This window comes from Talpa occidentalis, unplaced genomic scaffold (genome assembly GCF_014898055.3).
Source record: "Talpa occidentalis isolate TD23 unplaced genomic scaffold, MPIMG_talOcc4v2.1 talOcc4.11, whole genome shotgun sequence".
NCBI lineage: Eukaryota > Metazoa > Chordata > Mammalia > Eulipotyphla > Talpidae > Talpa > Talpa occidentalis.
In genome coordinates, this window is record NW_023601104.1 from 12,576,334 (window position 1) to 12,592,980 (window position 16,647).

The window sequence follows — 16,647 nt, forward strand, 5'->3', positions numbered from 1 at the left end:
GCTTATTTTGATCAGAGTCCTAAAAGGGAGAGAAAGGGAGAGAAGACAGGAAGAGCAGGGAGGGCACAGGGACACAGCTGGCAGCCACGCTAAGAGGAGCAGCCAGTAGCAATAAGTAACTTGTTAGCACAGACAAGAGAACACCAATGATAAATAAAGATGTCCTTCTTGTTTCTACCCAAGATGCACAGTGATTCTAATAGTATTTCCTTCACCCTGGGACAAACTGGAAAGAGGACAGAGAAAGGCCAAAGAAAACATCTTCTGGAGTAGTTTGGGCTGGGAAGGGATTAGAAAGGCAACAGGAGGATCAGGTGGGGCTCAAGAAGCACCAGCAGCAGCGACAAAGATGTGCTTATAGCCCTTGATCTCCTTGACCTCATTGCTGGTGATAAGCACTTGTAGCTGGCGGGGCCCAGATTTGTTGGGGTAGAGGTCCAGATGAATTTGGACATTGTGTCCAGGCACCAGAGTCCCGAGGCTGAAAATCAAAAAGAGCCTGTTAGAGCCTTGAAGAGTAGGTGCTCAAGTCGGTTATCAGATTTCCTTTCTTGGTGGGAAAGCACCTCCTATCCCAATACCATGGAGCTCAACCTCAAGGAGGATGAGAAAGTAGGGAAGGAGGCATCATCTAGGAAACTATGCCCCCCCACCAAGGCACTTACTGATTTAATATCTGCCCATTGATGAGGCCACTTCCTTCCAGCACCATTGTGCAGCTACTCAGAGCCACTGTCAGGGTATTGGTGAGGGTGATGTGGACCTTCAGCGCCTTGCCCACTTCTGCCCTATCTGGAACCTGTGTAGAGAGAGATATCATGGGCAACTGGCCTCATTTCTACACTACAGCTCAGTAACCTCACTCCCCGATCCCTCTGGTGACTAGAAGGAACTACTAAGTAGAGCTAAGATACTGCCATTTGGAGAGACTATGAGCCAGAGTACAAGGTTAACACATACCCTGGCCTGTCTTAGAATTTCTGGAAGCCACCACCAGTCAAAAACTGGCACCAAGTTCAAATCTATTTTCGTCAGCACCATCTAGTCTAGGATCGCAATTAGATTCAACTTAAGTGCCAGTTCCAGTGTATTAGTCATGGCTAATAGAAAGGAAACCTGTACCCCTGTGTGTATTGTAGCACTATTTACAATAGCTAAGATATGGAAACAACATCAATACCCCAAAACAGATGACTGGATCAAGAAGATGTGGTATATACACAATGAATACTACTCAGCAATCAAAAAAGATAAATTCATGTCATTTGCAACAATGTGGAGTGAGCTGGAAGAGATTATGCTCAGTGAAATAAGTCAGAGGGAAAAGAAAAATATCATATGGCTTTACTTATGGGGGAAACTGAACAAAGGGTTAGGAAAAAGGCAAAACTTGCAGGCAAACCATAGATCTGAGGCATCCAGCAGGGAAGGGAGAGGGATCAAAACAGAAGAGGAGAGTCTCCCTGGTGGCGCAAGGGGTTAAGACGCAACCTATGAAGCTATGCAGGCAGCTACTGCATCACGACTTCGATCCCCAGCCAGGGAGCTACCCACAAGGCACCACAAGCAGACCTCTCCTGTCGTGCCCGCTGCTCCCCTCAGCAGTGTACTTCAGTCAATCTGCCTGTTCTGCTCCCCACTCTGTCTCTGGTGAATCCTCTCACTCCCCAAACCTCTGGCCTGTACCCCAGTTCTGGTATGCATAAATAAATAAATCTTTAAAAAAAAAAAAACAGGGGAGGAGAGGGCACAGGGGACTATGGTGACATTATGTTATGGGGGGAGAATTATGGGTATTAAACCTGAGTGGAGATATTAAATACTGTATAGAAATGAATAACAATGTAAGAATATAAAAATTAAAAAAAAAAGAAATCTATATTCAAAAGGATACCAAGACAGTCATGACTGATTAGTAGTGTCTGGCACAGGGATAAGGAAAGGGTGTCACGTGTGACATTCTTTTTTTTTTTTTTAAGATTTTTCTTTCCCTTCACATCCTTTCTTTTTTTTTTTTCCCCCAAAGATTTATTTATTTATTTATACAAGCACTAGGCACAGTCAGAAGCGCGGGAGGGTGAGAGAATTCACCAGAGCAGAGCGGGGAGCAGAGCAGGCAGAAGGACCGAAGTACACTGCTGAGGGGAGCAGCGGGCGGCAGGAGAGGTCTGCGCGCCATGTGGGACCCTCACCCGGTGGCCGGGGAGCAGCCGGGGATCGAACTGGCGCTGCAGAGGCTGCGGGCAGCTTCGCAACCCGGCGCTCAACCGCTGCGCCACTGGGGAGGCCCACGTGTGACATTCTTATGCCAGCAGTCATGCCATCCTTGAGGCCAAGATCGAAGGATGTTAATTTCAGAGTTGTGACCTGACCTAGCAATCCCAGATCCCAGCTTTCCCCCATGCTGCTCTGTCTTCATTTACATCAGCAGAGCCACTCTGGATTTTTCCAAGTGCATTCAGCACATCACAGTTGAGGTCTGTGTCACAGGGCAGCACAGCTTTGGCCTCAGAGTGGGAGGGAGAGACTCTGTCCTATGCACGTCTAGGGGCCTGAGCCTGGCACAGTGCTGTCACATGATGGCTATTCAATCAACAAGTGCTGAGCTCAAATGAACCCTGACTACCGAGCTCATCTGGCTTAGCCAGAGAATCAAGAAGGAAGAGCACATTCTGATTTCTCTGGAATTCAAATGAAAGAGACAAGTCCTTTGTATTCTAGTGAGGGTGTGAAAGTAGAACAGTTATTATTACTCCAGAATCCAGCATAGTTACACAAATCTTCCCCAGGTTCCTTATTGACGGGAACCAATTAATATTCTATTGGCAGCTGATATGTTTGCATTGGATCCTGTTGTGACCAGGGCTCCAGATAACAGGTAGGGCCTTCTCCTCAGCACCAGACTTGTGTCTGTGCTTGTGATTTTGCCCACTGTTTTCCCCACCATGGAGGGTTCCTGGCATCACTTGGCCTGCCAACCTGATGGCATGCCCAGAGGCACACTGTCAGGCAGCTTGATGTCTACAATACAGAGCCACCCAGTTCTCATTCTGCGTAGGAGTAGGGCAGGTTGTTGATGAATCCACAAGGTACAAAGCCAGGTTGGAACTAGGTAGTAGGCAAATCTTTCAGGGTAGGCTAGGAGGAAGCAGGGAGGGAGGAGAATGAGGTTTCAGGGGAAGGAAAACTCTGGTAATAGGAGATGGGAAACACCCATGTCCTCCTCCTATTTACCCCTTCTCCATGTACTCCTTCCTCATGTCATGGCCTCACCAGTCACTCAAGTCTCTGAACTCAAAATCTGAGCCTCACTTTTCATTTGTTTTTCCTTGTCACCCCCATCTTTTTAGCAACCACCTTTTGAATTTGACTCTCAAATCAGTCTTCTCCATCTTCTAGTCACTGCCTTTATTGGTTACCTCTGCAAAGCTGTTTCCTCATTTAAAATGCCTTTATGTCCATCTTGTTCTCTATATAGTGTCTTCCTGTGCCTCCTCTGCAAATATCATCTCCCTTGGGAAGCCTTCATGCCCTGCCCTGCACTTGCATGGAGCAGAAACTGCACAATATTGCACTTTATTTTTTTTTTTATTTTTTTTTTATAGAGGCATGCTTTATTTATTTGTTTGCTGGTTTGTTTGTTTGTTTTGTTTATACATGCACTGGGTACAGTCAGAAGCGCGGGAGGGTGAGAGAATTCACCAGAGCCAGAGCGGGGAGCAGAGCAGGCAGAAGGACCGAAGCACACTGCTGAGGGGAGCAGCGGGCGGCAGGAGAGGTCTGCGCGCCATGTGGGACCCTCCTCTGGTGGCTGGGGAGCAGCCGGGGATCGTACCGGCGCCGCAGAGGCCGCGCGCAGCTTCACAACCCAGCGCTCAACCGCTGCGCCACCGGGGAGGCCCAATATTGCACTTTAATCATCCATTTGGTGTCCAAGGCTTGGGTGGCATCTGGTACCCCCAGGTCCTGCGTTGGGTGAGTCAGAGGACCCCTGGGTCCAATTTCTGACCACATGCCTTACCTCAATAGATAACTGGGGAGGTTCCAGAGAGATATCTTTTAGGACCAGTATGAACCTCCCTGTCTCCTTGACCTCGGCGATACCAGACACTCGGATCAGCTTTTCATCCGTCAGTTTGTTTCTGTAGTTGTTGTAGGGTAGCAAAAGCGGCCTCTCTATCTCTAAGCACAGACAAAAGCATCTTGAGTCTGGAGAATGGGTCTTGGAAAGGAAAAGAGGGTAAGAGAGAGAGAAAGAGGGGAGAGGTAGGGGGAGGAACATGTGTGAGAAAGGAAAAAACAGTTTACATGTGAGAGAGAATGTAAAGAGTGTGAGTGATAGTGTGCATGTTGGTAGTGTGTGTGCAAGAGACATGGTACTTTCATGCTGCACATTCACCCCAAAGGTCACTGCTTTGTCTCACCTGGTGGCATTCTACCTCCTACCAACAGCAGTACCACTACCGTGTGTGTGTGTGCGCACGTGTGCATGTGCATGTGTGTGTGTGCGTGTGTGTGTGTGTGTTGGGGATGTGAGGGTTTCTGTTTGATCTGGCCAAGCCAGCCCAGCTTTATTCATAACCCCAAACCTCCATTCCCTGTAGGTGCCTTCCCCAGCCTGCCCCATACTCACTCTTTCCAAAGTCCAGGTGCAGGAGCACTCTTTGCCTCCACAGGGGCTCCCGAGTGCCACCCTTGTGCAGCAGGGCCTGTGCACACAAGTGCACCACCAGTGTGACGGGACCCCGCAGGTAGGCTTTGTCTGTCACCCTCCAGGCATGTAGATTCAGCAGCAGGTCATGGCCCCACTCCGGCGTCTGGGCCAGGTGAAGCTGCAGCTGTGCTGGGTGACTCTGAAAGCCCCTGGACCCCAAAAGATCCAGGAAGGGTGAAGAGACCCCTTTGGGGCCCAGAATTTTCCGGGAAGCCTTCAGGAATATAGACCGTTCTTCCGGGGATCCTGGCAGGAAGGAGAGACAGGAAAGACAGTGATGGGGGGAGGATTCAAGAGAAGCTTGTTTTGGGAAACAAGCCATCCAGCAACTCCCAGCTCCCCTCCTGAGGCCCCAACTACAAGAATAACTGCATAAGCATTCGTGGTTGAGAATGTGGAGATTAGTGTTGCTTGATGCTGTGTTCAAATCTGTGCTCTATCACACTTCCTTAATCCCTTAGTGCTCACTTCTGTCATTTACAACCCAGGACTACTCTTTGTCTCATCCATAGAGTTACTAAAAATTTGGGCCAAATGGCTTGGTGAATAAAAGCACCGAGTCATATTCTTTGTCATCAATATTGCCTCTGTTGTCACTATCATCATCATCAAAGCCAGAGGCTTTTCTCCCCTCCCAGCATCCACGCTTCAAAAATATATGCTCAGGGCCTCCCCAGTGGCACAGCGGGTCTAGCGCCACCCTGTGAAGCTGTCCGCAGCCTCTGCAGTGCAGGTTCGATCCCCGGCTGGCCAGGGAGAAACCCACATGGCATGACGGACCTCTCCTGCCTCACCCACTGCTCCCCTCAGCAATGTCTTCGGTCCGTCTGCCTGTTCTCCCCCCTGCTCTGTCTCTGGTGAATTCTCTCGCCCTCCCGCGCCTCTGGCCTGTACCCCAGCTCTTGGATAAATAAATAAATCTTAAAAAAAATACATACATACATATATATAAATAAAAAAAATATATATATATATATATATACCCAAACCTTTTAAAGAGACCTTCATCTCTTGCCTCTGGGGACCATTCAACATCTGGACTTAACCATAACTCATCCCAAGCCATGAACTTCTCTAGTACAATTACTATGAACCAGGGACACTGTTCCAAGAACTTTATATGGGTTAGCTCACTTTGTCCTCACAATAGCCCTTTGAGGTACTATTAACCCTTTTTACAGATAAGGAAGTGGTGACACGGAACATAAGAAAGTGAACCCCTGGCCTTCTCCACAGGGCGGTCACTCCCTCCCACAAGCCCAGGAGCACTTTGCCTCCTCGAGTGTCCATCCCTGTCCTTGCTGCCACCCCCTCTCATGGTCATGACATATGGAGACCCTAGGAGTCACCAAGAAAAATAAAGGACATTCAATTAGTTTCAGGTAAACAATTTTTAGTACAAATTTGGGACATGCACTAATTAAATATTTATCTGAATTTATCTAGAATTCAAATTCACTGGGCACTGTGTATTTTTATTTGCTAAATCTAGCAACCTTACCTGATGGTCACAAGGCCAAGTTTCCAGATAACTCCTAGGCGTTTGCCATGAGGATAACATGATTAAGTGGCAATTTTAATGTGGGAGCTATCCCAGTAGGGAGGCCACACAAAGAAAGTTTTACCCTCCCCCTAACCGAATCCCCAGGGCCACAGGCACCTTCTGGGTACTTGTAGGAGCTGGTGATGTTCTGGCGCTGGTCTGACCCTACCATCTTGGTGCTGATTTCCTTTCCGATGGAACTGGTGTTATGGGCCAGAATTTCCTGGGCCTCGCCATCCCTGAAGAGCCAAATGACTTCATCAGCGTTCACTTCACCGTACACAAATGGGGTGTCATAGTCCAGGTGTACCTCCCCTTCCCTGATGGCCCTTACGGAGGCAGGGCCGCAGCAGAACAGCCCTGTGCAGGGAACAGGAGTTGTGGACAGTTAACACATCTGCTAATGGGGCAGCCAGTCATGACAGAGAGAGAGGACATGGGACAGGGAGGGGCAGCAGCACAAATGACCCTGATCCATGAAGGTGCTTTAGTTCCCATTATTTCATCCGATCCTTTCAGCCACCATGTGAAGGGGCATTTGTCATCATCTTCCCTAGTCTACAGGTGAGGAAACAGCTAGAGGTCCAGTGACTTACCCAGATCACCCAGTGTCAACAGCAAAGTTAAACTCCTAACCCGGAATCATCTCTGCTACAACTTAGGGGAGGGAGTAAAGTAGAAAGAATTCCTCTTCTTTCTGGCCTCCTGATCACATGCTCAGTCACCCTGATCAGCCTCCCCACAAGAGCCCACACTGTCTACAGTGGGCCCCACTCACCACTGCTGGTTTGCTGGGGAGTGGGGTCCAGGACCTGCCACCCATTGTAACCCGGTGGGAGATCTTTCCTGATCATCCAGCACTCATCCCAGACATGGAAGTTCCTACAGAAAGAAGTAAGGAGAGGACTTACACTTTGGAAGGGTTTGCCAGCTATCATTCATTATTATTGTTACTTTTTTTCCCTCGATTTTTATTTGGAAGTAATTTCAAACTTAAAGTTGCAAGAGTAGTCAAGAACACCCATATACCCGATTCATCTATAATTAACATTTTGCCCATCTGCCTTGTCATTGGCTTTCTTTCAGTTAGGATGTGGAGATTGTATATTTTTTCTTCTTTTTTGTACTTTAGTGTGTATTTCCTAAGAATGGGGATCTTTTCTTACATAACTCTTGTGCAGTTATCAACCTCATACATTTAATATTAATATACTTTTTGTCTACTTTACTGTCTAATTTTATTAATTAACCTAGTAATGTCCTTTATGACATGCTTTCCCACTCAGTCCAGGGCCCAGTTAAGGATCACATATTTCATTTAGTTTTCCAGTCTTCTTTGATCTGGAACAGATTCTCAGCCTTTGCTTTATTCCATTGACATTGTTGAATACAGTCTTTATTTTTGTGCCAAAGTTGCCCTGTTTTGAGCTTGTCTGACATCTTTTTCTGGTTAGATTTAATTATGCATCACAGAGCTGTACGTAAGTGATATATGTGGCACTCAGAGGTGCCACTGCATTTTTTTTTTTTTGCCACTGCATATTGAATAAGAGAAGTTTCAGTCCTCTAGAAGCTCAGAGACCAAGGGCTCCAAGGACAGCAGCTAGTTCTCACACAACTCAAAGGACCTTACCTAGAAACTGGCTGGCAAAGAGAAACAAGAAATGAGATTTGGGTAGGAGAATGGGAGAAAGGAACCAGAAGAGAATAGAGATACAAAGATAAAAGCACACACAGAGAGATACTTACATGCACACAGGTGAGCACACACACAGTGGGAATGAAGAAATCAAGAGAGACTGGAGGAAGTATTCAGGGGGAGCAAGACCAGGCTTTGCCCTGATAGGGGCACAGAGAAAGACTCAAGGAAGAAAGAGTAAGATGAATACTGGTTTCAAGGTCAGTATTCAGAGGATGCCCAATCTGTTCATTTGGTTGCCAGTCTCAAAATGATAACTGGTGATCTTCTGTCTCTGAAATGAGTTTGATTTGATGAGCTAATTAGCAAGAACAGCCTCCTGGGCTTTTGGGACTTATTCACTGAGCATCAGCAACCATGCACAGGGCAGTATTGCCTCCAGGCCAGAAAGAGCCAGGTCAGAGTTTTCCTACCTTACCTAAAATGGAGCAGAAATATGAGACAGAGCCACTTACCATATTTTATCTTGTTTCTTAATTGGTAGCATTTCTGCAGTTTGGTTATAGTAGGTGTCGATGGTCAAGTTACCATCCATATTATGTGCAGAACGGAAATTGGAAACAACCCGGGTTGGAACACCTAAGCATCTCATTACTAAAGGGAGAAAAAAGTATGGAAAAATCACTGGGTTCATTTCAAGCAGAATCATTAGTTCCCCATGCTCACTTCCTAACTTGCAAGTTGGAGGAGGTGAAAAAACAAAAGGGGGGGGCAAGATTCTTGTAGATCCACACCTGTAACTCCTTTATCCTCAGAGCTCCACACCAAGGCCCAGAACCTGCCTCCTACCTGCCCTATCAACGGTCTCCATCCCACCAGGGGGAAGAAATAATCTGAGGGTCACTAAAAACAACTAATAACAACGCAATCTATTAGGTAGGGCTTTTTCTATTCAGCAGCTTTCCAAATTAAAAAACAAAACCAAAAACATTTGTTAACTACAAAGAATATGAAAAACTGTAGGCCTGTACTGTGGCCAGTTTTAGAGGAAATGCTGCATAACCTTGGGTTAGTGGCTTAGTTTAACTTAGGTCAGACTTTGTGTGTAACAAGGTGAGGACTTGGACCAGATGACTTTCAGTTCTGAAATTCTGCATAATTCTACTAAATGTAAAGGGGTTTGGAGGAGCTAAGAAAGAAATCAGAGAATGGATGGAAAGGGAAAATAGACTTATAGAGAGAATCGCAAAGACATCAGAGACAAAAGGAACATGCATGAGGCAGCAACCATATCTGATAAGGCAACAGTAGCCTCTAGTGGTGTTTTCGGGTAGTGTTAAAAAGATTAGAACAGCAAAAGATTTCCCAGATCTGGTCACACAAAGCAGATACACTACCATCATTAACACACACAGAGACACATATATCTGCCAAGGACCAAGTGAAATCAAGCCAAAAGCTAGGAGTGACCTTCAGAACATAGTTCCCCACCTCCACCAGCAACTTAAGGAGTTCAAAGATAGGTATAGCCCACCCTTTTCCTGCCCAAAAAGAGCAGACGGTGTCTAATGAGGCTGCTGGGAGGTTACAATGCTTTGAAAAGTAAAAGGACTACTAAAAATGACTGATCTTTTTGTTTTGATTCATTCACTAGCCCCAAGGAGGGTTCTCTGTCCACAATCACCTGTTTTCTCCCAGCGCAGCACTTTGGTGTTTCACATATCCTTAGCAGGGAGAGAGACCAGAGCTGCAAGGGGCAGCTTGGCGGGAGAAGTTGTCCCTTTGCTCAATGGCCCTGAACTCTAGGGCCTAGGAGTAGGGAGAGGTAGTGAAGCGAGGATGCCTGATCCCTGCCTTCTAACGCCTTCTAACACTGCTCAGCCCTAGGCAAAGTTGGGGCTATTAAAGGCTAGTGCTGTGCTGAGCATTTTCCAGTGAAAAAGCAACTGAGCCAAGTTTGGTCACTTGATTTGAACATGCAGATGTAAACCTCTCTCTCCTTGGTCTGCAGTGCCTATATGTAACTGCCAAACTATGCTGCCCGTCTCAAAAATCTCTGGAACTTTGGCCCCTGTCACTATCCTCCCCAGTCTGTGCTCCCTCATTCTCCAATTGAGACTCACCCCATGAGTTTAGCAAACCTGAATTAGCACCGCAATGTAACAGGCAGTGTAAGATACTCTGGCCTTGCATAGGGGAAACAGGCAATCACCCCACAAGTTTCTGTCTATCATCTTCAGAGATCATCTGATCAACAAGTTGCATTAAATTGCATATAATTGGGCCTCCCCGGTGGCGCAGCGGTTGAGCGCTGGGTTGCGAAGCTGCCCACGGCCTCTGCGGCGCCGGTTCGATCCCCGGCTGCTCTCTGGCCACTGGAGGAGGGTCCCACATGGCGTGCAGACCTCTCCTGCCGCCCGCTGCTCCCCTCAGCAGTGTACTTCGGTCCTTCTGCCTGCTCTGCTCCCCGCTCTGGCTCTGGTGAATTCTCTCACCCTCCCGCGCTTCTGACTGTACCCAGTGCATGTATAAACAAAACAAACAAACAAACGAATAAATAAATAAATAAAAAACATGCCTCTATAAAAAAAAAAAAAAATAAATTGCATATAATTGATAATGCCTAAGACACTGATGTTCCTTAAGAGTAGTTAGCAAATTTCTAATTGTAATTTCTTAAGAATCGCTTTGAGAAGTATTTGGGAGCTGCAATGTCCCAGGTGAGATCCTAGACCATCTGCTTGTACCTCAAGCTTGCCCCAACCTGTCCCAAACTTCAGGCTCACCTGGAGCTGAGACACCAGAATAAGAGGCAGAAAGAAGCCAATTTGCCTCCACTTTGGGGCCATAATGCTCCTCTCTGCAGATGACCATTTTAATGATCTAATTGCTCTGTCAAGGAGATTTCAGAATGATTGCAACATTGCAACCTCCCTCATGGGTAAATGTACAGGATTCCTCCAGACTGTAGAGAGTGCTAGTTAAGAGCCCATTTGCCCCCTACTCCTTAGTTGTGGGGCTGTGGACAAGCCACAGTTAACTCATGTGAAAACCAAAGGTTTATCGTGAAGATGAAATGAGTGATTCTGCATTTCCATCTCCTGCTCACTCACCAGTGCACATAACAGCTGCAAAGACCCAGCACTGTCCATACTTCACAGGCTGCCCGCCCCTGGCTGACCACTGGCGCAGGATGGCCACGCTGCCGTTCCACTCCAGTGGGTTGGCCCCCGTAGAGTAGTCCTCTCCCCAGTTACCCTGCAGCACGCCACTGTCATCATTGCTGTTGATCTGCAAAGGACAGGCATGTAGTTTTCCACAGTGCCTGGGGAAGGTGAGACTGTCTCAGATGGGGCCCGGGAGCTCCTGTCCTTACCATGGCACTCACCACCCTGCACACGTACACCACATCACCACGCCGGGAGTAGTCTTTGGACGGGTTCTCTAAGGAGTACAGGCTCTTGTTCAGAATCTCAAAGCAAATATCTATGATGTCCTCTTCAAACTTGCAAGTGATTTCAAGAGAGACAAAACAGAAGAGTAAAACTGGCTAGAATTGTAAAACTTCAAGTTGGTAACAGACTTCTAGGGATAGTGTGTATATAGTAGTGCTAAATAGCAGACTAAAGTAGCTCCACCTTCAAGAGTTCGTAAGTCAAACTGGGACTATATTAGACTCAGAATCTGAAAAATTAACCTGATGGGAAAACGCAAACAGAATTTGGAGAGATGAGAGACCCCTTTTGACTGGAGAGACCAGAGGAGACTTTTGGAGCCAGTGCGCCTTGGAGGGTGAAGTAGACAGGAAGAAGGGAGGGTTGGGTGGGGATGATGATCTGAGGCCCTTGAGCATGGTGGGTACCATGGACAGGGTCATAGACAGCTCATATCTGAGGATTTGTGGGAGTAGGAAAAGCTCAGATAAATTAACATAGATAGGGCCAGGTATGTGAGGAAAGGGAAGAGAGGAGCCTTGAAATTAGGTATGAATTCAGCGCTGATATTGTGAGTATAGAAGAAGCCAGTGTAGGCTCAAGATACACGTATATAACATACAGTTGTGACATATGTTGTAGCCCTTTTGGTTGCCAAGTGTACTGGTATTTGTTTCAAAAAATGACACGAGTTGGAAAACGAGGAAACATCTTCCTCAGCAATGCTCCCTGTTTCCCCCCAATTCTCCCTCCTGGTGTGTGTGGACAGGGCTGAGATGGTGGTGGGAGGAAAAAAGAAAAACCACACCAGCTGTGGATAGTGGTTGAGAATGCACAAGTGGCCCAGAGTTAAGGTCCCTCTCTATACATAGCCTAGATATTTGATGTTATTAAAGAATCGTACTAATAATTGTACATTATCAGCTATGATAATGTATTGGGGTTTATATTTTATAGAAGGAGTTCATCTTTTAGAGCTATATTTGAAAGTATTACTGGATTAAATAAATTTGACTTTAAAAATTTCAATGACAAAGAGGGAGGGCTCAGGACATGTAGACTGGGGATCAGCAAACTTTTTCTGTAAAGGACCAGATAATAAATAGGCTTTATGGGCCATAGGGTCTCTGTCTCAACTCCTCAACCCTACTGTGTGGCACAAAAGCAGCCTCACACCATAGTTAAACAAATGACTGTGCCTGTGTACCAACAAAATGTTATTTCTGGACACTGAAATTTGAACTTCACCTAATATACATACCACAAAATATTTTTTGAAATGTTTCAAGAATATGAAAATCATTCTTCATCATGGACTGGACATAAACCAAGAGAGGGCCATATTTGTCCCATGGGTTGTAGTTTGTTAACCTCTGGTGTAGATGAAGCAAGATTTATGGTGATAAATTGATCACTATTGGAGCTGAGAGATAGGTCCATAGAGATTCATTATAATAGCCTATCTACTCAGGTTACTTCAAGTTCTTCAAACAAAATATTAAAAGCTAGAAGGAAAGGCATCTCTCCTTCCTTCTTTACTCCCCTCACTAGATGGGAAATCGACTCAGCACCTAACATGATGACTTTTGCTGATGGCCCTTCAGAAAACTGATAGTTTTCTAAGGACCAGCTTCAGGAGACCTGCCCCCGCCCACTTTCTGGTGATTGTGTTACCTGCCCATAGTTCCAGGGCCAGGGCGTGATGAATTTTTCGTGACCCTTGTAAACAAAGCCGTAGTCCATCATGATATACTCCTGCAGCAGTATTTCACTCGGCAGGTAGACATCGTCCTCTGAACAGGGCCCAACCCCAAACCGAGAGACAAACAGTGATAAAGTTGAAAAAGAGTAATGACAGTACTGTGCTGGAAAGCCCCTTAAAATCTTCTATATGCTTTTCTAGAGGCCAATGAAATCTGTACTTTAAAGATAACGATTATTTTTGGTAAAAGTAGAGATTTGGAAAATACAGATGATGGGAAGAAGACAATGAAAATCATTCATCCCCACTACTCAGGATAAGGACACCCATTCCCTTTTGGTATATTCTGGCCACTTACTCTTTCTCTGCACATGTGTGTAATACAATTAAGGTCACATTGTGTTCCATTTCCTAGTCTATTTCACTTAACATCATACCATGAACATTTTCATCATGCGATTAAAAATGCCTTGTAAAGATGATTTTTGGTGGGCCTCCCTGGTGGTGCAGGCAGTTGAGCGCATGGCTGTGAAGTTGTCTGAAGCCTCTGCAGCACAGGTTCAATCCCGGCCAGCCACGGAGATACCCACATGGCATGGCAGACCTCTCCTGTCTCACCTACTGCTCCCCTCAGCAGTGTCTTTCAGTCAGTCTGCCTGTTCTGTTTCCTGCTCTGTTCTGGTGAATCTTCTCACCCTCCCACACATTTGGTCTGTACCCTGTTTCTCATATGCATGAATAAATAAAACTTTAAAAATATTCATATTTTTTTAAAAAAGGATGATTTTTGGTGAGCACAATGCACATAATATAGTATAGACACACAAAGCATTTCATCTTCTGGGCTTTCTCACCACAGTCTCACAGAGCATTCCCAATGGATCGGTCAGCATTACAATCCATAATCACCTCATACCTGCACTCCAAGGGTTAAAAAGCAGGATGAAAGTCCCCAGTGGGTAAGTCACACTCTGCCCCTGGCCCCTGCGGACGGCTATTTTCAGACTGTAGGGGCCAATGATGGCGTTGGCTGGTGTATAAAGGGAGACAGAGAGTGAGTTGGAGTGAATGGTGAAGTCAGAAGCACTCCAGACATTTCCTTGTCGGGCATGGGTGAGCAAGAAGGTGGCACGAGTTCCCAGCTTCTCCTTGGGTGCTGGTCCTGTGAAGGAGAGAATGACCCCAAAGTCAGGCTCAAAATCCATGTGACATGATTCCAGTGGGACCTGAAGGACCCTCACCTCCCACTGCTTGCTAATCCTTTTGGTTTAAGGCTTTTATCGTCACTTGGTGTCCTTGGATAAGTCACTTAAGATCTATGGGCCTCCATTGTTTTTTTTTTTTAATCTGTAAGATGGGATCCTAATAGTACCCACTTGAAAGTTCTGTCATAGGATTAAATGTGTGTTGGCACAATCACCTGTTGTGTACTTAAAAGTTGGTTGTTATTATCATAACTTTGGTTTGCCAAGTTGGTCAAAAATCTTTCCTTAATGGCACTAATTGGGCTCTTGGGGGTCCTAAGAGAAAAGAGGGGAGGGTGGCTCAGAAAGGAGCAGCAGGGGCCCTGCAGGTGAGCTTTCCCTTTGGGACTGGTCACACTTACCGGTCTCAGCCACAAAGGTGATATAGTCGAACCTAGGCTGGAAGGGTCTGTTGAAATTCAGTCGGAGGGTGAAGGACTGGCCCCGGCGCACAATTAGCCGCTTTAGGCCCATCTCCTGTGTGTGATGCTCCTTGTTGTTCTTGGGGCTCTGCAAGTCGGCCGAGCTGAGCACCAAAGCTGCCACTGGGGGAGAGGGAACAGTCATGCCCAGCTGTGGCTCCCAGCGCCCAGGCATTCCCTCACACTTCTCCATCATCTCTGTGATGACCGGCTTTGACCTAGGTCAAACTCCTGTTCTGATCTAACCCTTCTGCCACCCTGCCCCCTGGTCTCACAACTCAACCTCAGAGGGTGAGTTAGCAGCCCTGGCCCACAAGTAGGAAAACCATGAACCTGTGACCTCTGCGCCTGTCCCTCCACCTGTCTTAGTTACTTTTCTTAATAGCCTCTCTAAAAGTTACTCTAGTATCCTTCTGATAGGAAAAAAAACAAGCATATTAGACTCTTTTATGAGTTAAGTTAGTATGCTGACTAACAACTGGGACCTTACCAAAAGCCAGTCCCTGCTTTAGGATACCAGGTGTGGGAAGATCAGGGTTACTTATTTCTGGCTTTCCAGGTATGTGGGGAGGGCACTGACTGCTTCCTGGAGAGTTACTATCTGTGTCCACCTAGTACACAGCTTTAAACTCTCAGCACAGTGGGCAAGAGCGTAGGCTTTTACCACACTCCACTGTGAGACCTTAAGCAAGTATCTAATATCCCTGACACCAGTGTCCTCAGCTGAAAAATGGAGACAGTGGTATTCCTACTTTATATGGTTCACATGTAAAGACCTTAGCAGAGTGCCAAGTCCACCAGAGTAAGCACTAATTGCTCAGAGTAATCATTAGTTGCTCTTAGTACCTATTAATAATGCAGTCTCCAATTGCATTGGCCATTTTTGCTGGTGGTATTTCTTGAATTTACTGTCAACAGGGATCCACTAGTTCTTTCTTTTCCCTAGTAAGTATATCAGTTTATCTCAGTGATTCTCAACTAGGGAAATGTTGTTCCCTGTAGGACATTTAGCAATGTCTGGAGTCATTTTAGTTATTATGACTGGCTGCTATTGGCATCTAGTAGGTAGAGGTCAAAGATACTATCAAACAGCCCCCCAATGCAAAATCTCAAGTTTGCCCTCAGCTAGATTTTGTGTGATTTGCACTTTTTTTTTTTATATTTCCCAATGAAGTGATCTTTTTTTTTAATATAATAAATTTTATTTTTATAATCCCCATACAATTGCAACCCCCTTATTTTGACACCAATCCCTCCCCTCCCGCCCTCTACCCCCCACAGAGTGTCTCTGGTTGATAGATTTTTGTTGATTTTGATTTTCACTTTTTATAGTTATTCATTTACCTAGTCCCTTATTTAAGTTTTCTAGATTCCTGCTATGAGTGAGACCATCCGGTATTTTTCTTTTTCTTTCTGGCTTATTTCGCTGAACATGATCCCTTCCAGCGCCATCCATGTTGCTGCAAAATGCATGTGTTTACCTTTTTTGAATGCTGAGTAATATTCCATGGTATATATGGACCACATCTTCTTGATCCAGTCATCCATTTTTGGGCATTTGGGCTGTTTCCAAAGCTTAGCTATTGTAAATAGTGCTGCTATAAACATAGTGGTGCAGGTGCTCTTTGGAATTGATGTTTCTGTGTCCTTTGGGTAAATACCTAGGAGTGGAATTGCTGGATCATATGGAAGCTCTATGTTTAGTAGGTCCAGGAATCTCCACACAGCTCTCCATAGTGGTTGGACCATTTTGCACTCCCACCAGCAGTGCAGGAGAGTTCCTTTTTCTCCACATCCTCGCCAACATTTGTTGTTGCTAGTTTTTTTAATATGTGCCATTCTCACTAGTGTGAGATGGTATCTCATGGTAGTTTTGATTTGCATTTCCCTGATTACAAGTGATGTTGAACATTTTTTCATATGCCTGTTGGCCATTTGCATTTCTTCTT

At 45.8% G+C, this 16,647-nt stretch overlaps 1 protein-coding gene across 1 annotated transcript; it reads right to left on the reverse strand.

Moving 5' to 3' along the window:
* Positions 1-115: 115 nt before the first annotated feature.
* On the reverse strand, positions 116-14,891 carry TGM7 (transglutaminase 7). Its single transcript, XM_037504144.1, has 12 exons — positions 14,639-14,891; positions 13,949-14,194; positions 13,005-13,123; positions 11,273-11,401; positions 11,010-11,187; positions 8,412-8,550; positions 7,036-7,139; positions 6,375-6,617; positions 4,634-4,960; positions 4,022-4,182; positions 666-799; positions 116-481 (listed from the first exon to the last, which is right to left on the reverse strand). Exons 1-12 carry the CDS (start codon positions 14,889-14,891, stop codon positions 322-324), a joined length of 2,193 nt encoding a protein of 730 aa, XP_037360041.1. The 3' UTR covers positions 116-321.
* Between the last annotated feature and the right edge of the window lie 1,756 nt (positions 14,892-16,647).